This window comes from Dromiciops gliroides, chromosome 3 (genome assembly GCF_019393635.1).
Source record: "Dromiciops gliroides isolate mDroGli1 chromosome 3, mDroGli1.pri, whole genome shotgun sequence".
NCBI classification, from domain to species: Eukaryota; Metazoa; Chordata; class Mammalia; order Microbiotheria; family Microbiotheriidae; genus Dromiciops; species Dromiciops gliroides.
Window position 1 is genome coordinate 368,070,467 of NC_057863.1, and position 24,816 is coordinate 368,095,282.

Below are 24,816 nucleotides of genomic sequence, written 5' to 3' on the forward strand. Positions count from 1 at the left end.
ACAATGGGGATAATAATAGCACTTACCTTGCAGGGTTACTGTGAGGATCAAATGAGATATTTATAAAATACTTAGCATAGTGCCTGCCACATAGTAGACTTTAATAAATGCTTATTCCTCTTCCTCCTTTCAAAAGTAAACATCATATTTAGATATTCTAAGATATTCTATTCCAGTATTTAGAATTCTAAGTCTTGCATATAATTCGCCCCTATTTTAAGGATGCTAAATAGTCTATTGATATGATTAGGTCAATACTTAGGCTATATTATTGAATGACTTTGAAAAGAAAGTTTAAAAGTCATTAGTTCCAATGCCCTACTTAAAGGAAAATTCTTATTGATAATTTTACAGGATGACTTTCTAACTCCGATTAACCTAAAATGAAGAGGAGTAATGAAGAATCAGTGAAATCATAAAATATGGATAATAAGTTCTAAACAGAACAATTATAAATACCCCTTTCTTTCTTACATACCTGTCTTGGTTTTATCATCAGCATACTTTTCTCCACATCTAGCCCATGAAGCTGCAGTTGTGACTCTATTGCATACTGTGGGGGGAAAAGGGATATCCAATTAAATTGGAGCCAACATGAAGAAAGGAAAGTGAATAATGACCTTGAGTGCAGATTACCAATCAAATCTGTACCCCTCCCCCAATTTATAGCTATATAGATATTACTGAATGACAAATTATTTTTTAATCATAAAAGCATTTTATTATTTTCCAGTTGCACGTAAAGATATTTTTCAGCATTTGTTTTTAGAAGATTTTGAATTCCAAATTTTTCTCTCTCCCTCCCTTCCTTCCCCCTTCCCCAAGACAGAAAGCAATCTGATATAGATTATATATATATATATATATATATATATATATATATACACACACACACACACACACACACACACACACACACAATCACATTAAACATATCTACATTAGTCATGTTGTGAAAGAAGAATCATAACAAAAGGGAAAAACCTCAAAAAACAAAAAAACAAAAAAAGTAGAAACAGTATGGTTCAATCTGCATTCAGATTCCACAATTCTTTGTTCTAGATATGGAGAGCATTTTCTATCATGAGTCCTTTGTAATTGTCTTGGATCATTTGAATGACAGAATTCTAAAGCTAGATGGATATAATTGATAAAAATGTAATATTTGGAGCCAGTAATGACTAGACTTAAAGCCCATCTATGGCACTTAATAGATTTCAACAAATCATTTAACATTTCTGAGCCTCATTTTTCTGATCTGCAAAATGAATATAATATGTACATCATCTTTTGTTATGAAGCTCAAATGAATGATATACATAGATTATTTAATATATTTTAAACAGTACATAGATGTCAGTTGCTATAGTTAAAGATAAGAAAGATTTCAGTTTGACCATAGTGAATAAATAATATGAAGCAGAGAGACAACATAGTATAATAGAGAAAACTCTGATTCAGTCTCAATTTCCTCATCTATAAAATAGAAATTATTATTGTATTGTATTGATCAATTCAAGAACAGTCTACACCAGGCGTACTATATTATTAAAAGAAAAAGACCATGTGCAATAAAATTTATTCAATAGTTAAGTTATTCATTGGAAATAACCAAAGGATGATAAATAATTGTATCCTTTCTTGTCATATGATTTGCATATAATTATCTTAATAATATTGACATTTGTGTAGTGCTTTAAAGTTTGCAAAGCTTTTTACTTACATTATATAATTTGAACCTTACAAAAACCCTTGAGAGATGAGTCTACAAAGGCATTATTATATTTCAACTACTTTGTCAGAACCACTTAGTGTGTCAAGATATACTTGCTATAATCCCTTGAGTTTCCTCATTCCTTTGGAAAACTTTAAAAGAAGATAATGATTATCATGATGTAGGAGAGTTGGAAATCGAGAAGATGATTGAGACATAAACAGAGTGAGGCTGAGAGACTCACTGGATAGCTGGAAGTGGCTGGTACAAAGCCTTCTAGAAGCTAAAAGTCTTTCAAAGTATATAAACTGAAGACTGAAGACACTGTCCTTAAGAGTATAGTTATGATTTTGGTGGCAACAACAATAACATTAGTAGAAAATTCATTAAGAGCTGGAAGGTTTACAAAGTGTTTGATGTGCCTTATCTAAGAGGTAATATGAAGTAATGGATCAAGTATAAGCCCTAGAGTAGGAAGAGAGGTATTGAAATCCTGCCTCACATACTTACTAGTTTTAAAACCACGGTCAAATAACTTAACATTGGAGAGCTTCGGTTTTCTCACTTGTAAAATAAAAAGAAAATCTATCTGCACTTCTGAACACAAAGAATTATTGTGAAGAATGAGATTTCCAAAACTAAAAATTATACATATATGAGAGTAATTATCTCATGTGATATTCACACAACCTCATAAGAAAACACCATGATGACTGTGATAGAGCAGGCACAGAGCAAATGGTTGTTGATTGACTAAAACTGAGGCTGCAAGGTTAAGTGACTTGCCTCTGATTATTTATAAGTCCAGGGCAGAGTTACAACTTGAATGATATAAAAACCAATAATCACACATCCTAGATTATAAAATTAAAATTTACTTATTATCTGGGTTGAAAAAAACAACAACTTGGTGTCTATTTTATATTATCTCTAAAGTTCAAGTATCTTCTAAGAGTTGAATAAATCAGTGGCAATAGCAGGAGTACATCAGTGAAACATCTTCCTAAAGTTGTTTTTGTTTAATTGACTATTTTCCATAAAATATAGAACAAAACGTTTTCTAGCTAGCTATAAAAAGACACATATATCTATTGTGGGAGACTAAAGGGTTAAAACACTGAGGTTCATATTGATTTGATTTGATAAAATAAAACAACAACCAAAATTAATAAAACATTTATAACTTCAGCTGATTTAGGCCAGCGGTTTTCTCAATGTCTTTAAAAAGACTAATAAATCAATGTCCCTATTCAATCATTCCTCCCTTAACACATGTTTTACTTGAACAAAAGGAATAAAGCTACAATCTATAAAAAATGCCTAAATCAAAAGCACTTGACAGATCTTTTTATTGTAAAGTTACTTGAAAAAGACTAGTGAATAAACATTCAAGTCAGGCAATCGATGTTCTCAAGAAAGAGGAAAAAGAATATAAATATGTATTTTTAAAAAGTTCCTTACATGGTCAGAAGGAAAAGCTTTGGCTTCTAGAAGAATTTTAAATCGTGTTGGTGTAGGCTTAAAAAACGATAACTGAAACAAAATGAATTTATTGGACAAGACATTAACAAGGCTTGTAAATTGAAACACTTGATAACTTTTATCTTATAATCTCTAAACATTTAACAAACATAAATTAATTAACCTTAAGAATTAAAAATAAGAACTTTGTTGTCACCAAGAAAGTAGAAACATGGGAAGAAATGGTTCATGCCAAAATATTGTAATTTTTAGTGAAATTTAATGGGCAGTGCCTTTCCTTTGCACTGAATGGTACAATTCTCTAGTTAAGGGCTGAACATCATGTTATACGAAAGAAAATTTGAACACATTTCTTTATTTTCAGTTTGCCAACTTCACTTCATTTGCATGGTTTTGTTTGTTTTTATTTTTTGCTTCTATGGTTTCAGCTAATTTTTAGGTTTCTTTGAAGCTCCCTTAGACCTGCCAGGAAGTCATTGTCATTTATCATCTCATGAATAATAATCAGATTTACTATGCAATGTATTCATTTCTGGAGGAACAATTTCTAGGAGGACTAGGTTTTACATATATTACAATTATTTCCCTCAATGACAGTAACTTTTTATTTCTCCATTTTGTCATATTAAAACAATAACATAAACAAAATAATATTAAAATGTTATTGAATTCTGATTAATTGCAATGACCAACTGTGGTCCCAGAAGAAAAGGAAACACTTGTCTTTCTTCTAGGTAGAGAGGTAGGGGATCTATGGGAATAGAATGACTGCCATATTCAGTTGCCTTATTCATTTGGCTTTCATATAAATGTACTCATATATGTATATAGTTACAAAGAAAAAAATCATTAGGAAATGATTCTAAAGTTTACAAGTAACAGGTTAAGTTTATTTTAAAAAAATACAAACAAAACCTACAATTTTTAAAAGTGTGTTAAATGTGCATATAGGTGCACACAAAAATACATAGAATGGATGGTACAAACTTTCAGAAATGTTAAACTACTGACAAGATCCCAAATTAAAAATTTCTATGAATATTTTGGGTGTTATTTCATTAGATTTCCTTTGTTAATTGTTAAATAATTTCTTTCCCTTCATATCTAAAAATAAAACAACCCCCAAAATACCCATTCATGACCCCACTTGATTTGTTTTGCTGTTCACAGGCAGCAGTATTGAAAGATGAATTTTTTTTATTGTAGAAAGAGATTTATATCTCCCATAATTTAAAAAAAATTGGTTTTGTATATTTTTTCCCCATTTTCCCCCCACAGGGCAATGAGGGTTAAGTGACTTGCCTAGGGGCACAAGCTAGTAAGTGCCAAGTGTCTGAGGTCACATTTGAATTCAGGTCCTCCTGTATCCAGGGCTGGTGCTTTATCCACTGAGCCACCTAGCTGCCCCGGGTTTTGTGTATTTTTTAAAAACAGTTTCCTCTTGCTGCTTCTATAGCTCTTATTCCCTGTGCTCTGAACAAAAATTGGTCTTGATCTCAAGGCCCTTAAAAGCTTATGATTATGAAAAAGGCATTATATCATGATCTAGCATTTTCTGGTAAGATTGAAAATAATCTAGCAACTTATTAAAAATAAATACACCACCACAAGTTCATGAATTAAAGATAAAAAACATCAGATTCAGGAACCAAAAATGTATTTAAAGATTGTTGGGAAAGCAAACTTACCAGTAGGAGATGCAAATTAACTGTCAGGCCATTCATTAGGGCTATTTCATCCTTATGAGCTCCTATAAAGTAAACAAACACTAGGGCAGATTTTTCTTGTGATCCTTCATAAGCTCTATTAGAGGCAGGTGGAAAAAGAGAGCACATAAATTTCAGTCACTCTCTCTTAATGGCCTTGAAGGCAAGCACGTATTTGAGGTGTCACCACAATGAAATAGAAGTTTACCCCATTTCCTCACTGTACCATCCAGACACACATACAAATAGATACAGATGCACTTAGTTTTCAGTTTTGATTCAGCAAATAAAAATAAGATAATAAAGTACTTTCTCATTCCTGTAAACTAACAACTGAATTATTCATATCATTAGGTTCTTAGCCAAATTCCCAAACAGTACATTTTTGTGTTAAGTATGCCTCTAAAATATGACTAAAAAGATATTGCAGCTAATCACATTTTTATACTGGTTGTAGTAATGTCTTGCTGAAATGCATCTTTAATAAAAGAAGGCTTCTTTGTCCAACATAATTCTTCATTATTATATTGAAGTACCTAACAGTTTACAAGATAAAATAGCTAGTACACAAAAGACAAAAGGCGAAGTAGCTCAGCATTTATCCATTCACACTGATATAAGATAATTAATATAGATTTATATCACCCAATAGGGGCAACATATAATTGATACTTCCATGAGACTGTTAGGATCTGCCATTTCTAATTCTTATTAATCAATTTTTTGAAACCAAAGGAAGATAGAGGAGTCAAAAGAAGATTCATAGACAGGAAGAAATAGGACACCTAAGAATTCAAAGCAGGAAAAACACAATCATCAATAGCTTCTTTGCTTTGAGGTCTTTACTTTTTCTTTTTGAAAGCACATTATTCTTTTTCAAGCTATAAAGTTTCATCTTAATTGAAAGCATGAATTAAGTATCTTAGTGTGAGTTATGTTGTGCTTTTGATTAAAAAAAAATTGCAGATACTTTTCCTGTAGTACATGCCTATGAAGAAATCTGAAAAAAAATGATTAGGTTGGGTTCAATGATGTGTGAACTACCTTGTAGCTCCAACATTCTATGAATCTATTACACACACACATATGTGTATGTGTGTTAAAAAATAGGACAGTAACAAGAAAGTTTATTAGTTTACAGATAGAGAGTAATATTCCCATGGCATATGGATTCTGGGTAGAGTCATTTCAGGGGAAGAAAGTGAGAATACACCCATATTTATCTGGATTTTTCAAATAGATCAGTCATAGAAGCTATAATATTATACAACATGATTTGATACTTTCTCAGTTTATACAAAAGACAGGTGAAGTATGAAATATATTGGGGATAGTATAAGATTTATCCTAAGTACTTATGAGGTAAAAACTTCTTAGGAGAATGTAATAGTCTCATTCCACCATTTCCAATATTAATTGTGATTCTGCACAGATATATTAACCAAGAGCATCAATGGATCAATTTATATAATTTTTAAATGAGATAGCCATTTATAGAACCTTCCAAAGTACCAGGATGTATCTGGAATATAGGCAACTATAGCCTTTGCTAGTTTCCACATGTTGCAGTAGGCAGTCTTCTCTCCTAATCTCTACTTTCACATCTTCAGCTGTCTATTGAAAATCTCTAACTGGATATCTCATAGGTAACATAAGCTTAACATGTCCAAAGCTGAACTCATTTTGACTTTCCCTAACTCCTCTTCTCTTCATAACTTCTTTATTACTGTCGAGACCTCTACCATCCTCTCAGTTACTCAGACTTGCAAATTAGAATTCATCTTTGACTTCTGACTCTCTCATTCTCCATTTCCAGTCAGTTTCCCAGTCCTATCTACCTTTGGAAATTGTCTCTTATATGTTATCTTTTCTATTCTTATACCTCCACCATCCTTCTGATGGTCCACAGCACCTCATGCCCTGACTATTACAAAAGCCTGCTGCTGGGTTTCCCTGCCTCAAGTATCTCCCCACTGAATTCCATTCTCTATGCAGTAATCCTAAAATGGATGTCTGACCATGTGCATTTCCACTGCATCCTACTATTCAATAAACTCCAGTGGCTCTCTATTATCTCCAGAATCAAAATCCTCTGCTTGGGTTTTAAAGCCCTGCATAACCTGGTCCCTTCCTACCTTTCAATGCTCTTTCATTCATTCCTTTCCAGGCATCACTCCTGACTCTCTGGAATTTCTCTAATATTCTACAGAAGCTTCTTCACCCCAAAGTTTCCTTTACTCCTATACTTTTCATACTGGGAGTAACTTTGTCCTATATCCTCTTCCTGTGATTGGCTGGTTTCTCTGATTGGCGGTGCCTCCATTTTAAAGAGGAGGGCCAGACTAGCCCTCTCTTCATTGTTTTCCAGGCTGCACTCTGAAATCTTCAAACTTTCTTGCTAATATCTCCCTCTAGATACTCCTTTCCCCACATATTACTCTCACATGCTTTCTCTATCCACCTTCCTTTTTACTTCCTTTGTTATGTGTTGTCTTCCCCCATTAGAATGTAAACTCCTTGAGGGCAGAAACTATCTCTTTCTGCTTAATTTGTATCCCAATGCTAGCCTGAGTTCTTGGCACATAGTAAGCACTTAATAAATGTTCACTGACCACTTTCCAGTCTTCTTACATCTAATTCCCTTCCATGTACTTTATGACCCAATGACATTGGTCTTCTTGCTATTCCTCACACTCAATACTCCATCTCCCATTAGCAGTCTAATAGAATTAATCTAAATAATTCTGACACACATAAATAAATTGTTCCTGGGTGCTTAAACTTGAATGCTATTTTAGATCACATTTTATACCATTTAATAAGGCTTGTGGAGAAAGTGCTTACTGAATAATATTTCACATGAGATAGGGGGAAGCAGCTAAATAAGTGTATTTATTAATACAAGATAGTGATAAACATGTCGAACCTCACCAGACAAAGAAAAATCTTCAATGCAGATAAGCTAGCATGTAACCATTAATGGTTACTCTTCAGTTTTGACCACTCAACAAGTTCTGAATTAATAAATATTTGTCATATAATTCTACCTATAGCCAACCTTCAGTGTTATGAGTAATATAATTAAAATGCAGTAAGGAGTAAATAGAAACTTCTTATTAGTACTCCACCAAACTCTTTTGCATTACAAGTGATGTTTAAGCTACAGAATAAACCATTTATTTTTTTTTAGTGAGGCAATTGGGGTTAAGTGACTTGCCCAGGGTCACACAGCTAGTAAGTGTTAAGTGTCTGAGACTGGATTTGAACTCAGGTACTCCTGACTCCAGGGCCGATGATGTTCTATCCACTGCCCCACCTAGCTGCCCCCATTTATATTCATTTTAAAAAAAGATTTATTGTTACTTACACTTACCTACAATGTTATTCATAAGGTGAGCAATGCACTCATCTCCTGTAATCCAAGGACGTTTTCCTATTTCATGACCATAACTTCCCCTGAAATAAAAAAGGGACAAAGAAACCCCTAAGCTTTTTGTTTTGAGAAATACTTCAAGCATTAGAAATTGACAGATTCCCTAACCAGTCTTTATAACTTCTTTTTAATCATGAAAAAATATTCTCAAGTAACAACAGTTCAAAACTCTTTTACTTGTCTATTTTCATGTTTTCTGGTTATTTTTCCATTGGGAAAATATCATTAATTTACCCATTTTTAATATTTATAGTCTGATTTCTTTTGTATTTTATCTATACTTCAACTGATTTTTTTCATTTATAAAAGTATCATCTAGTACAAAATCAATTGTGTAATCCCCTTGATTCCTACTAGCCTTAAGACCAAAAGGACATGGTTTAAAAGGCTAAAATAAATTTAAATATTTAGTCAAATATCTACAAATTGAATAGGTTTACAAAATATCATAATCTACATGATAACTTTTATGGATAATACTTGAAAAATGTTGACTGTATTACTACTCAATATTAAAACCATTCCCTGACTGATTTTCTGATCATTTTCTGTCTTATAATTATTTTCTAGAAATGTTATTTAATTCAATAAATATGTTGAAATGTTTACTATTTTCAAGGCACTGGACTAAGTGTGAGGGAATACAACAAATAATTAAATAAATGTTTACTAAACAGTTCTAGGCACAAAGATTTAAATGGGCAAATTCCTCATCCTTAAAGAACTATGGGTCAGAAGATATAATACAGGAATAGTTATATATTAAGCAAGATAGGATAAAATGAATCAAGAGAGAAATCTTGTCAAATGTGCTCCAGGAAAGAATGTTATCACATAGAAGATTAGGGAAGGCTTCACAGAGGAGATGATACAAGAGTTGAGGCTCAAACAAAGATAAGAAATCTGAGATGTAGAGACAAAGTACTTCTAGGGATAGGCGATGATCTTTATGACTATACAGAAAGAGAAAGTAAAATGTTTCATTCATGGAATACTTAAAAGTTCAATCTGAAAGGAACATCCTGGTGTTCATGGAGTTTGAAATCTAATTGCATTCTGATAGCAGAGTTTATTCTTTTTCCACAGTGTAGTATATTAATTATTATCCAAAAATATAAAGGAAAAAGAAGAAATCTTTCAATAAAAATGACAAGTAAAGTTAGAAAATCATATAAAAAGGCATATGAAACATTAAAAATGACAATGACTCATAAAATTTTACAGCTAAAATGGATCAAGACCCTGATCAAATCACTTAACCTCTCTGAGCCTCAGTTTCCTTAAGTATAAAATTATGGGGTTTCAAAGACCTATAAAATCCCTTATTCTTCTAAATTTATGATCCTATGATAATTTACTCTTAATTTTACTGATTAGAAACTGAAACCAAGAGAGGATAAATGACTTATTCAAGAACACACAGCAAGTTAGTGGCAGAGCTATGACTAAGAATCTCCTCTTCTATTGTTAAATCTCATATTTTAGTTGAAACAAGTAAAAAGTATGTATAAAGTAATAATAATAACTCAAACAGCATTTTATGGTTACAAAATATTTACACATACATTATCTAAGTGCTGCAATTATTTTTTGTTGTTGTTTGTCTTTTGTTCTCAAAGAGGACCATGACATTGGGGTGCTGTCATGACTTGCAAGGAATTGGATTTAAGTGAGGGAGGACTGTGTAAATTTACCAACTTTACTCTCTCCTCCAGAGCCATCTGGGTCCAGTGCCAAGATGTATATCAGGACAACTAGAGATGTCCCTGGATATTTAGGGCAATTGAGGTTAAGTGACTTGTTCAGGGTCACGCAGTTAGTAAGTGTCTGAGGTTACATTTGAACTCAAGTCCTCTTGACTTCAGGGCCAGTGCTCTATTCACTGCACCACCAGCTGCCCAGTGTAATTACTACATCTATTAAAGAAATGTAAATTGAGGATCAAAGAAATAGTGACTAATACACAAGGGACATACCTACTAAAAATGGCAAAGAGAGAACTGTAACCAGGAATTCTGACTCTCAGTACAGTACTCTATTCAGTTAGTTGCATATATCCCTGCAAATAATTAATAAATAACATTTTTATGCACCTAGTTTTATGTCAGGAACTGTGCTAAATGTTGGAGATAAAAAACAATACAAAAGACAGTCCCTGCCCTCAAGCAGCTTACAGTCTAATGGGAGAAACAACAGGTAAGTAAATATAAACAAAGCAATCTATATGGAGGATAAATAGGAAATAATAAATAGAGGGAAGGCACTGGAATTAAGAGGGGTTGGGAAGGGTTCTGTGTAAAAGATGGAATTTTAGTTGGGACTTAAAGTAAACCAGGGATGTTAGTAGGTGGGGTTGAAGAGGCAGCATTACTGGGATTTGGGACAAATCCAGAGAAAATACCCCAAAGAGAGAACCACAAGAGAGAAGTGCTTAAAAAATCTAGAAAGAAGAGAGTATCAAGGAAAAGAAAGTGATCAACAGTGTCAAAGGCTACATAGGAGAGATTAAGGAGTGTGAGTTTTGGTGGAATGATAAAGTCAAAAGTCAGATTGTAATAGTTTAAGAAGAGAGTGAGAGGAGAAAAAGCAAGGCACCTGTTGTGAATGGCCTTTTCAAGAAATCTGTCTACAAAGGGTAGTGTAATGATTGGAGTGACTCCACAGGAAAGCTCTGCTATGAGGAGAAGGCATCTGAGGGCAAACCATATGGTCAAGTTCCTTGGCATCAGGAAGTGATGTTTGCTCATGGGTACTGTCTATCAAAGCTACCAGCCAATCAACTTGAGGAGCCTCCCATTTCCGGGAGGAGAACACAAAGTAGGAAGGAGACACTGGTTGAGGACTTCTTCCTCTTTTGGTTCGAGACATCGGTTTGGTGGCAGTACTACAAGTGGGAGGTTTAGGAATGCTAGGATTTCCATGCTATAAGAAATCTGTTCTCAATCTTTCTCTCTCTTTATTATCTTATATCTTTTAATAAGCCCTTTAAAAGCCTAAACTCATTTATCAGTGATTTTAGCCAGTTTCCCCCCAAAACTGGGGGGGGGCAGATTAGAACCCACATTTAGAATTTTAAATTACACAGTTGGAGAGATATAGGATGATGGTGAAGATAGAAGGATTAAGTGAGGGTTGTTTTCAGGATGGGGAGACATGGGTAATGTTTGTAGCCAAGAGGAAATCAAAGGGAGAGATGGAAAATAAATGATATAGTGAGGATGGAATAAGGAATAATCTATTGGAGGAAATGGGATGGAATGGGATCGCTTGAACACATATAAAGGTGTTAACCAAGGAGTCACAATGGATATAAGAGTAGAGAGTGGCTGGTCTGGGAGAGGACTGAGGGATGAAGGAATGGGAGATCACAATACAGATGAAGAATGGGGTTTTGCTTGGGAACACAGAGGGAAAGGTGAAGAAACAATAGGTTATGGTCAGATAAGGGGATTTTGGAATTCTTAAACATGGAGGTTGTATATTTGTGGGTGATGGCAAGACAAAGTATATGAACATCTTTGTGTATGTCTAAAGTGCTGTGGAAAAGTATCTCATAGGAAGTGAGTTGGTTGGGGAATTGTTTGGTTCATGTGTTTGAGGGAGAGTTAATATAGAATTGTGATGTTTAAAACTAAATGTATGGTTACCTTAAATTAGAAGCTCTGCACCCCACTTTGGGCATTAAGCATTTATTAAAGCATAGTAAAGAGAGAACATGTGGATGATTGGTAAAGGGTGGTCTCCTATTGATGTCTTAGCAGCCTCTGAGAACAGCACTCCATTCAGGGCAGGGTTGGCCAGGTGTGATCTTGATTTAATTAACCTTAAGTAGGTTCTTAGTCAGCCTCACCCAATTCAATCAGTTCTAAATCAATCTTTAGGTGGGGCCCCTGGGCGTCTCCCAAATCCCATTATTTTCTCACAGAATAGAGAGCCATATAACCAACTCATTGAGCTAGGAGCAGGAGTGAACAAAGAGTCCGTAGACAACAACTATTAGGATTTTGATTTGGTGGTAGATCTGGCATGAACCTAAAAGGAAGAGAAGTTACTAAGTGATGGAAATGAGAGAAAACCTGGAGTGACAATGGAGAGCAAGCAATAGTCTAATTCTCCTATCTTAACCAGTAAGCTGAGAAGAATGAGTAAATCTGTAGCTAGTGTTGAAATGTACTGGCCAAGGAGGCTGACAAAGATCTTAGTTAAAACAATTTAGTTTCTTTTCACATGACAATAAAGATGTACCTATCTCCCTATGCTATTTTGGTTACTATGATCCAACATTTATTAATATTTAACACAGGCTAATTCAATTCAATTTAACAAATATTTATCGATTATTCATAGTGATTCTGTGCTAGGTGTTATAAGGAATACAATGATGAGCATTTCCTTCTCCTCAAAAAGCATACAATCTAGCAAATTTAGTTTATGTTTTACTTACAAGCTATAATATATTTTAGTGTTGTACAAATGCAAAGTAGAAGATAAAATAAGTCCTATTTCATTTATTCTCAAATCATTCTACCCCACTTTTTGATTATTTATTATTACTGGAATTTTATTTTATCATACTATTATATTCCTCAGGATAAGTACAGGATCAAGGTATACAATTTCATATATTACTAACAAAAAATATAAAGCACAAAATCACAGAGCTCCAAAATGAAAGAAATCTCAAAAGATCACATTATCCAGTCCTTTTATTTAAGGAGGTATGGAATTACTCCCATTCAACATATGAGATAACTTAGTTAAGTCAGAGAAGTTAATTGACTTGGAGTTAAGAGTTAATAAGTGATGAATACATATTATAACCAAGGACTGCTACCTCTAAAGTACTTAAAAAGTAGTCGTACCTTTGTATTTGTCTTCTTGGGAAGTGTAATGATACAATAGAATGGAAAGCATACTGGATTTGGAATGAAAGGACCTGGGTTCAAATCTCAGCTCTACCACTTATCTGATTTTGGTGAAATTACTTAATCTCTCTGGCCCTATAATTCTCAGCTCAAGAATTAAAGGTGACTAAATTCTCTAAGAGTCTACATCTAAATTTTTGATTCTATGAATTGTGCTGATTTCTTTGGGAGACAATGAGAGTAACACTTCATCTTGAGAATGTTTTATAAACCACACCCCTTTTAAATAGTATTGGGTGAATTTATATTATAATATTCTTTCAAACTTAGTTCTGATGTCAGAACCAGGAAACAACTGATCAATCCATCAATCAACATCTATTTACTTCCTGCTGTATGCTAGATGTAGTAATAAATGCTAGAAAATACAAATATATAAAGGTATGATCCCTGACATTAAAAAACGATGACTATTGAAGGAAACATGACATATACTCATAAAATGATAACATACAATACTAGGTAGTATATAATAGACTATAGTGGACTAAGTTCTAAATGCTAAAATTTCTAAAATATAACGAGTTAGCACCTTTGGTTTTCAGAGGAGTGAGCTATATTGGGATAGTCAATAATGGTTAATCAACTGCAATTAGTAGAAAGATTCTCCTTGAACATTTTCCAAATCTAAAATGAAAAAATCTCTCTAGGTATTTGCGACTATCCTCTATCCTAACTCATAGAACAATATTTGTCAACAAGCACTTATTAAGTGCCTATTATGTGCCAGAAACTATGCAAGCCATTAACTGGAATTGTAAAGTGAGATCTCTGAGTTCAGTGAAAGGCTTTGAAGAAAATTTAAGTCATCTAAGTTTAGCTTACATCATTCTCCACCACCAAGTAGTATAAGACATTGGAAAAAACAGTATTTTTTAACTTAGGTATCAAATGTCTGAGTATTTTCACTACCCTCACCCCCTTAGTTTAAAATGTTTGTTTCTGGCAATTAAGGTTGGGGATAGGAGGGGTTTCCAAAAATTTCCTAATCAACTTTCCCAGGGAAAGGGGGCCAAATCATACAAATAGTAAAGTACAATGATAAAATTTAAAAATGCGTTTTATATAGATCTATCTAATCTTAATTTTCCTTCCCTCATTAAGATGCTCAAAGTCAATGTTTGCAAAAGAGTTTAGAATTTTATAGAAATAGTTCTCCTATTTCTGATTTTTACTTTTTTAACTTCACTACTTTCATAGAATGAATAGGATGCTAAAATACCCCTTCATCAATATGTGGTATGTAATACCATTTTAAAACTAACAACCAAATTATACATCAATGTGTCAAAGTACATAAAAATACAAATTAATATAAAAACTGATTTAAATAAGATAAAATTAGCTTTTGAAGGACAAGACAGAACTGAAAAGAAAGAGAAGGTTGGTTAGTTATTATTATTCATATTATTATTATATTGCCTGCAGCTTGCCTATTCCTCGACTTCTAATATAAATGCTAAAGACAAAAATCATTATCGTTAAATGGTACTTAAAGGCAGATACTTGGATCTTTTTTATTTTAATCACATAGAACTCTATAGCCTTTGCTGATAGCACAATATATCTTATTACATTTAGGTAGTAAAATTCTATGCTCTGCCTCAGAGAATTTATATCACTTAATATTATGCTACCTTACTCCTAACTCTAGTAGACATTGGTGGTAATAATCTTTAAGGATACATTTCTGAATTCAATGCTCTTGGCATTCTACACCCCATACCTCCCATATCACACACAGAGTCTACTGCCTCATTTTGTCAGCCTGGTAGCCTGCAGTAGTAAAATGAATTTAGAGTTACACAAATAAACCACTACATGACAAGGTCCATCATTAGAAAAAGTTGATGTAGATTAAACTGCAGTTAGAAGCATATGCATTAGACTTGAGAAAAAGTGTATTACTATCATTCAAAAAATATTTAAATAGTTTCAGCACAAGAACCCTCTCTTTACAAATACTCTGAAGGAAAAGATGGCATGAAAGACAGCTAACTCATTACAACAGCACATACCAGGGAAATTAAATCACTTAAGCTCTGTGTTTTCAGAGCTGTCTGAGGGGCAATGTTTGTCTCAGTCAATGGTATGGCTATGAAATCAAATTAGAAAGCAAACAGAATTATGGGTCCTCAAAGAACCTGGAGAATTTTTCAAATCTATTTAGTCTCTTTGCTCACAGCTTAGATCATACTAAAACTATCCCAGAAAGATGGAATTCTATCATATTTTGAAAAATCTTACAATATTTTATAACTCCACTTAATAATCCATTTTCTAATTAGCAAATAAAACTGTTGATGAAAATATCTCTATAATTAATAAGGATTCTTATACTTTTTTTCATAACCATGTGTTTCTTTTTTACATGCTAGAAACACTAAGGTTGGATGTGACAGTGAGAGTAACAGAGGAAACAGTTATTATCATTGGGTCATGCACCAACACACATCTTGTTTCATGTCTACTCAATTCAAAATATCCACACATTTCATAAATATTTTTCTACTTTTAAAAGTCCTTACAATATAATTTTTAAAAAAATTTGCTAGCCTCTCCTTTAAATAAAATCAGTGGTAATCATGAATAATTATTGCCCAATATATTTTTCATAGGAGGTGGTTAATGTCCGTTGAATAAATAAATACATACATTTATAGGCTTGATATTCCTAGACACAACTGATTTAGGAATCATATATTCAATTGCTGAAAAGTTTAGAAAATTCTTTTTATAGTATTTATCTAGGTAATGAGGCCCCAACTCATGAAGTATAGAACCATCTTTTGCTGTGGTCTGTAAGTCCCTTTCTCCTACAACCTTTCTCCTCTAACTGTATCTATCTCTTTAAATTACCTTCCAAAAATTTCTGTAAGTTCCATTGTTTACTAATTTCTGCAAATTGTCATTGCAAATTATTTTTTTTTTAGTGTCAGACAATACCATCTTTCAAATACTCAATTACTAAATCGAAGAGAATCATAAGAATGTAAAATTTTCCCATTTCCAAATATTGGGGCTTGATATTTATTTTACAGCATAAATTTTAAAAATCAAAATGCCACTAATATATTGTGTAAGCCATAAAATTTTGAAATTGAAACTCAGAAAATACAATAATAAGGCCACATTTATCTTTGTTTCTCAGGAAATCCACCTTTCAAACTATGGCCACAGCCAGTTTGGTGTTTTTATGACAGCTATATTTTTTTTTGTCTGCAAAATTTTTACAATTGCATCAAGTCTCTTATCTCATTTTGCACATGTAGATACAAGTCAACTGAGATGACAACTGGCTATGGCATGATTAAGAAGAAAGAAAGAAAGAAAAAGGTGATTTGTTCTGTGAATGGTCCTGATGCTAACTACGCCTACAATGACAGTAGTGAACCTGACGGGTCTAGCAGGTCATTTAACTATAGTTTATTCTGTTTTACAGACCATGTATGACTATAATCAAAGCTTCAATATCTGTTTTCTTAGGCATTATTTAACAATGAAAAGTTTGCAATTATTTTTGCCTACTATTATTCTTATAAGAAAGTATTCTTTAGACAGTTGGGGCATTAGAAAGCATTAAAGTACATCGATTTCCTTTACTTTTAATTTTTCCTAAGCCAGTTAAGGAGAGAAGAGGGAGAAGAAATTCCCCATTGTCACACAGAGAAACATAAAAGGGGAAGGCGACCCTCTATAAGAGAAAGTCCTTTGACTGATAGGTGCTTTCCCTCTGTATCACATAAACAGCATGAACTGTGATCTAACTTTAACCTCCTAAAAGAAGTCAACCATTTACTTGATAAAATAGGATAATAATAAGGAAATGGATAGGTTTGCAATTTTTTTAAAATGACCAGGGGGGAAATGCAGTGCTGAGCTGAATGAATAACCAAGAGGCAAGGGTACTTTCTAAAGTTCATATTCATTCAACCTAATTCCCTGCTCCTTCAAACAAATTGGGTCAGAAAAGAGTATTAACCATTTTTATTAACTCTGACACTTACACTTTAAATAATAAACTAAGCTAGTTCAGAATGCTTTTCAACGTAGTGATACCTTTATAGTGTGAAAAAGGCGTCACAGTCTTACAAGTGACAAAACTACCTTGGGCTTCACAAATTAGTCAAACCTCTCCCCTCACTGCATTAAATACTGAGGTGTGAAACACAAAGGTTCAGCTTAGTTGTATTATAGCCAAACTGGGAATAATTAGATCTGTTACTACAATTTCTTATTACTATAGTCAGCTCAAGCTTTAGGCTGTCAGCTTTAAATTCTGGATTATCAACAGAAAAAGATTGTCCAGTATGGAAGACAGACTGGTATAGGGAGTAATATAGAGAGTAAAGGGAAGGAAGAATGAATCAAGAAACATTCAGAGTATCTGGTTCAGCAAAAAGATCAATTCTGAAAAGAGCCAAAGCTTCTGAAGTTTCACACTTGACTTATACCTTCCCCCGCCTTTTTCCTCTTTTGCTAAATAAACTGTATGAGATGAAGGCTGTGATCTTGGAGTCACAAGCACTTAGGTTCAGATCCTATCAGTTTTCTTACATACTGTGTGACCTTAAACAAATTTCAGTCTCTCTGGGTCTCAATTTCTTTGTAGAATGAGAGGTTTGGCCTAGATGAGTAGTGTCAAACTCAAAGTGGAATAGATCTCTCTGGCTGCTATTGACCTACGGATTTACAAAATCACTAATTGTCTACATTGTATTGTACTTTTATTTATTTTGTTAAATATTTCCTATTTACATTTTAATCTGATAGGCTTGCACTTTGGAGTTTTATAGGCCATATTTAGACATCTCTGGGCTCAAGGAACTCAAAGGTTCTTTCTTGCTCTAGTAGAATGATCTTATAAGCTTGAGAATGAAAAAGGGATAGATCAGTTTGAGACAGAGTAACTGAATTAGGCTTCCTGAAGGAGTTGATACTTGAACTTGTTCTTAAAGGACACATATAAGTAAAGGGGGGCAAAGGGCAAACAGCAGGAGAAATGGCAGAAGGAATCAAGAAAAGGTAATCAGGACATTTGTCTGACACGAAGTTAAATGTAAATTTTTTTAGGTATAATTAAACAGGTTTGCCCTTTTCTTAAATCTGTAACTAAAAACAAGAACTAAATTTTGGTGTATTATGGTATTCTAAGTTTAAATCTAGAATGGATTCTTAAGGGATACAGTGGTATCACCATCATCAGTGACTAAAAACAAAGGAGAACAGACATTTATTTATATAAACTGAGTTGAAATTCTTACTTAACTTCAAAAACTTGGATTAATTTTTTTTTTGCTTTCTTCTGCTGAACTCATGATTTGCATTGTCACTAAAATGAAAGTAATGGATTAAATACTTCAAGGTCCCTTCTAGATATAAAATTCTTTGATTCTCAAAATATGATAATTTGGTAGAATCACAAACATTTCTGTTCTTAGCTTCAAGATCTTTTATGAAACTTTGAATCATAGCTTTTAAAAAATTACTCACATTTTGGCCCACTTTTCAATTTCTTCTTCCAGGTATGTTTTAACCTTTCTTGGTTGAAGGCCAAGAGAATTTCCCAACAAGTAGATGGAATTTTCATCTTTATTTACTAAAGATATATCGACTGAAAGAGAAGTGAAAACTACTTATTTGAAAAATAAGGGGGTAGGAATTTTTTTCCATTTGATATTTTTGTCAATATAGTAAAAACACAATCATTTGAACAGAAAAAATAAATACATTATTACTGCTCCCCCCATTTATTTATTAGACAAAATAATTATTTTTTATATTTTTAAACAACATATAAACCTTGAGGGCATTTGCTATGTATAGTATTTTCTGAGAAGAGGTTTTAGATAACACAATTTTAATCACAAAGAAGGCGAAAGCATTAGAAGAAATTTTGGAAAAGATCTTTCACAAATACATCATCTCCTTTTTATGCTAAGACTTTTAAAATTTAGTATCAGCTACTTTGGACTGCCATATACCATAGCTGGCCATAAAGTCAATGAGTCCTGAGTTATGAGTCCTGAGTTTTGAGTCCTGCCTTGCTGTGACCCTAGGCAAGTCATTTTATTGATCTGAGCCTTAGTTTTCTTATTTGTCTAATGGGGATAATAACAGTACCTACCTCAGGATTTTTATGAGAATCATATGAGATAATGAATTTAAAATACTTTGCAAATCTCAAAAGTACTAATTAATGTCAATTATTAATGTCAACTACTATTAATGGTAAAGGATTTGTAGCAATTTCATCTCTCTTCTCAAAGAAGGGGGGCAGCTAGGTGGTGCAGTGGATAAAGCACTGGCCTTGGATTCAGGAGGACTTGAGTTCAAATCCAGCCTCAGACACTTGACACTTACTAGCTGTGTGACCCTGGGCAAGTCACTTAACACTCATTGCCCCACAAAAAACAAAACAAAAACAAAACAAAAAACCCAACAACAACAACAAAAAACAACAAAGAAGGGAGGATTCTGTTTAATTTCTCAGTTTATTATTATTATTATTAATTGTTGTACCTCTCTACACTATTATTATGACAGAAGAAGAATGTCAAAAAGGTAATAAAGTATCTATTAGATTACATAGATAACCACATATTTATCTATAGAGGAATCTCTATATTTAGTTATTTGTAAAAATTGAGTCCAAGTCACTGTATCTTTATCTCTTACTCCCCTCACTACTCACCATGACAAAATAAATAGACAGATAAATAAATAATCAAGCAAAAAGATAGATGAATGAATGAATAGATAAATAAATAGATATATAAAAATGGAGAGAGACAGAAAGAGAGAGAGAAAGAGAGAGAGAGAAGTAAACTTTTTGAGGGCAAGCAGTTTCATTTTCATCTTTCCAGCCTCAATGGCTAGCATAGTGCCTGTCTCATTTGGCATATATTAAATGCTTGATGAATGGAAATATCTAGGAAAAGTCAAGTGTGCTTAATCAGATAGTAGAAATACAGAACTGCAAGTTATAAGTGATAACCGGTATCTACAGGTACACCTACTCAAAGCGTTAGTTCCATGTAAACTACCAACCGAAGTGGTCATCAAGTATTTTGAAGCCCACCAATGACAAAATCTCTTTCCTAAGGTACATTACATTCAATTTTATCAATTAAACATTTAGAATAAAGTATGCATGATATTTTTATATTCCCTGCATTCCTTTAGATTTCTCTATCATGCCACCAAGAACCTGATTATCATGCAAGATCACATCAACCTTGGTACTTACAGCTAATCAGTACCTTCTGCCCTTAGAGAACTCTCTCATTTGAGTCTGAAGTGGAGAGCTCTTTCCCAAACCTCCATTTATGTAGGATGCTTAGGCCAGCCATTTCTTAATTTCCCAACAATCTGAAATCCTTTGAACTGTTTCATCCTACCCCATCACCTGGTATAGTTCCTCCTCCTTCTGTCAACCTTCAGTTTCCTTTTGTATATTGTTTCCTTCAATTCTATTGCAAACTATTTAAGGGTAGAGATGTCATTCTTTTTTGGCATTTGTATTCCAAGTGCTCTGCACAGTGTACGACTATTAGGATTAGGTCCTCAGAGTGCAAAGACTTTGTAAAAAGAAGCCCTTTCCCACAAAAAGTTGACCGAGTGTTGGTGCATGATTTTTTGTTTGCAGATGATTGTTCACTCGGTGCAGACGCTGAAGCTGAGATGCTGCTTGTGCTAATTTTGGCTAAACAATTAGCACTAACAGGCAGCTAGGTGGCACAGTGGATAGAGCACTGGGCCTGGATTCAGGAGGACCTGAGTTCAAATCCAGCCTCAGACACTTGACACTTACTAGCTGTGTGACCCTGGGCAAGTCATTTAACCCTCATTGCCCCAGAAACAAACAAACAAAACAAAACAACAAACAAACAAACAAAACCAATTAGCACTAAAAAAACACTGGTGCTCCATCAGCTAGCATCACACCATCCATACATAGAACCATCAGTTGGAGGTAATGGAGAAGTTTTGAATACTGTGGATAAGTCATATACCTTGGCAGGATACTTTGGAGAGATGTACCCATTGATAATGAGGTTGATGCATTCATTGCCAGAGCTAGCACTGTGTTTGGGAGGCTTTGCAGTGTGATGAATAAAATATAATGTGTGTGTCCTTAACTGCCCCCCTTCCACAGTGTGTGTGTGGGGAAACTAGATAGAATTTACTTATAAATTAGAAACTTCATCAACAGTGTTTGGGCCTTAAGCATTTATTAAAGTATATTAGAATTTAGTAAAGATAGAATAGGTGGAGTTTAGAAAAAGAAGCCTATTTTCCCTAGCGTTCAGACTGGACTCCTTCTCTTCAGTCACCAACCCAAGGTTCCTGAAAGAAAAAGGCCAGAGCTAGGGAGCCAACCTCCCTTCCTACTTCTTGTCTCCCTCCCCTGGAAGGGGAGGTTTTTCAAGCTGATTGGTTGAGGGTGGTCTTGTGTTGATGTTGTAGTCCACAGACTCTGAGAAGAACCCCTCCCCCCCCTCCCCCCAGGGCCAGCCAGGTGTGTTCTTGATTTAATCAACTCTAGGTAGGTTCTCAATCACTCTATCAGGCAGTCTCACCCAATTCAATCAGTTCCAAATCAATCTTCAGGTGGGGCCCCTGGGCATCTGCCAAATCCCATTATTTTCTCACAGCAGGAAAGTGGGGGAGAAGAACTACCAGACTGAAGGTCTAGAGAGCCATTGTGCTGAACTCATTGTTGTGTGGTTGTGAAACCTGGACAGTATATCAGTGTCATGCAGGAAACTGAATTGCTTATATTTGAATTGTTTTAGGAAGATTCTGAAAATCAATTGGCAGGATAAGGACATTGAGGTCCCTTCTCAAACTAAACTGCCAAGGATTCAAACTCTACTGCGGAGAGCACAACTCCAGTGAACTGACCAGGTTGTTCAAATACCAAACATACAGTTGCCTTAGGGAGAACTCACACAAGGCAAGCACTTACATGGTGATCAGAAAAAGAGATACAGGGACACTCTCAAGGTCTTTCTTAAGACCTTTAGAATTGATTGTATGACATGAGAGACACAGGCACAGGACCACCCAGCTTTAGATGCTCTCATTAAAGAAGGTGCTGTGCTCTATGAGCAAAGTAGAATCGAAGTACCTCAAAAGAAATGTGAGATGAGCATATTTAGACAATCCACCCCAAATGTTCATATGTATTATTTGTGCCTGACGTGCAGTAGAGCAATCCGAGCTTGTATTAATTTGATTAGGCATAATGAGACAGACTGTACCTTGGCCCCAATATAGTGATGTCATTCTAATCTTCTTTGAAAACTAAGGACAACAACCAACCAATCATATTTTTCCATAGAACTCTGCATAATACCTTACACATGGTAGACAATGGTATCAAAGTCTAACCCAATGATTTACCAAGTTAAAATGGAATAGTTGCGGACCCCAAGATATGTGAGATCAATCAATCCTATGAGAGTAGGAAAATAGGTCACCACCTACCTTTCTTCAATAGCCAAACATAGGGTTTGTTTCTAAAAGAAAGACATTACAGAATCATAGATTTTGAGAATTGGAAAGGACCTCTGGCTATCTTGTCTAACCTTTATAGGGGAGGAATCCCCATTGTAGCATCCATGACAAGTGGTTGTCCATCCTCTTATTTAAAAACCACAAAGCTGAAATTCACCAGCAATCAAGGCAGCCCATTCCAATTTAGAGACCCCTAGTTATGAAGTTTTGCTTGATCTCAAGCCTAAATTTTCTTTCCCCTCCCAACTTCTATCCATTGATTCTGATTCTCTCCTTTGGGCTAAACAGAAAAAAAAAATGTTTGATACCATCTCTACATGGCAGCCCTTCAAATATTTGAAGAAAGTTACCACCATGTCTTCCCTCTTTATCTTTCAGTCTCTAAGTTAAACATACACAATCATTTCAACTAATTCTCATAAAACATAGATTCAAGGCTCTCTACCTTTAAGGCTGCCCTTCTCTAGTCTTTCTCTCACTAATCAATATTCTTAGTAAATCATGCCCCCCTAGAACTGATACAGTGCTCTAAATAAGACATGAAAAGTATGAAGCATGTGAAGTACAGTGGAACCAACACTTCCTTATTCCTAGAACCTATGAATCTCAATCTAGCCCAATATTGCATTAGCTTTTCTTGTCAGACATATCACACTACTAATATTGAGCTTATAATCCACTGACCCTTATCTTTTTTTTAAAAGAATCATTCTTGTCTGACTGAGCTTTCCCAATCTCTTATAAAGTTGATTTTATACTCAAATGTCAGAATTTCACTTTATTAGATTTAACATAATGCTTTTACCCATCAAGATCCTTTTGTATCCTGACAGTCATCCAGTGAGTTAGCTATCCCTCCGAGCTCTGAGTTATCTACATATATGAAGAGCATGCCATAATGATGTGGCCTTTATCCATGTCACTGAAAAAAATATTAAATAGCACAGGACCAAACACAGATCTGTAGTATCTTACTAGAAACTTCTTGCCACAATATAAATAAACCATTAAAAACTATTCTTTGAATATAAACATCCAAGTACTGTTCAATCTATCTGATTATATTCTCATCTATTCAATATCTGTCTATCTTCTCCACAATGGAAGGCTGAGATACTAAACTACATCCAATAAATTTCAGTCATTTATTAGTTTAATAATCCAAATGATAAATGAGGTTAGTTTGACAGGATGTCTGTTTTTAAAACCAGTCAACCAGCATCTATACTACATGTTAGGCACTGAACTAAAGCACTGTGGATACAAAGACAAAAATGAGAGAATCCTTGTCCTCAAAGAGTTTATATTCCCTTTCTTTCATTATGAATTTATTTTTTCCAATTATAAAGCATTTATTTTCTCTTCCTTCTATCTTTCCCCTCTAACCAATGAGGAAAAAGAAAAACCAAACCATTACCACAAATAACCATAATGAAACCAAAACAATTTTCACATTGGCTATGTCCAGAAATGTGCATCTCATTTTGCATATTATATCACATAATCTCTATTTTAGGAGAAGAGAATCCTTCTTCTTCTTCTTCTTCTTCTTCTTCTTCTTCTTCTTCTTCTTCTTCTTCTTCTTCTTCTTCTTCTTCTTCTTCTTCTTCTTCTTCTTCTTCTTCTTCTTCTTCTTCTTCTTCTTCTTCTTCTTCTTCTTCTTCTTCTTCTTCTTCTTCTTCTTCTTCTTCTTGATGTTTCCGGGTTAGACAGGAGGTTTGTGGGACGAAGAAGGTGTGGTTCACTCTCTTTTGTCAGGACTCTCACAGAGAGTGGAGCAAAAATGCTGGCTCCCTGAGATAGATAGCTGTAGGCATCCAGGCCTCTTTCTATCTCTTCACCAAATTCATATACTCCTTAATAAATGCTTAAAAGTCTAAACTCTTGCTTATAATTTATTGGCGACCACACATTAGATATTTTAGACAGTATAGCTAGATAGCAACTTTACAGTCCCAACTTCCATAAGAAGCCTTTCCTTATATTTTGTAATGCCAGTGCTTTCTCTTTGTTGATGGTTTTCAATTAATTCTT

At 34.1% G+C, this 24,816-nt stretch overlaps 1 protein-coding gene across 3 annotated transcripts in view; it reads right to left on the reverse strand.

The window, feature by feature from the left end:
- KYNU (kynureninase) overlaps nucleotides 1-24,816 on the reverse strand; it is a 128,359-nt gene that overhangs the window by 77,334 nt on the left and 26,209 nt on the right. For 2 of the 3 annotated variants that reach the window (XM_043992947.1, XM_043992949.1), the window contains exons 3-7: nucleotides 18,754-18,874; nucleotides 8,276-8,358; nucleotides 4,885-4,946; nucleotides 3,176-3,247; nucleotides 479-553 (exon numbers count right to left, since the gene is read on the reverse strand). In XM_043992947.1, the coding sequence (XP_043848882.1) occupies nucleotides 479-553; nucleotides 3,176-3,247; nucleotides 4,885-4,946; nucleotides 8,276-8,358; nucleotides 18,754-18,874 (413 nt within the window). The remainder of the gene's footprint in view (nucleotides 1-478; nucleotides 554-3,175; nucleotides 3,248-4,884; nucleotides 4,947-8,275; nucleotides 8,359-18,753; nucleotides 18,875-24,816) is intronic. The other variant, XM_043992948.1, reaches the window with a different exon arrangement.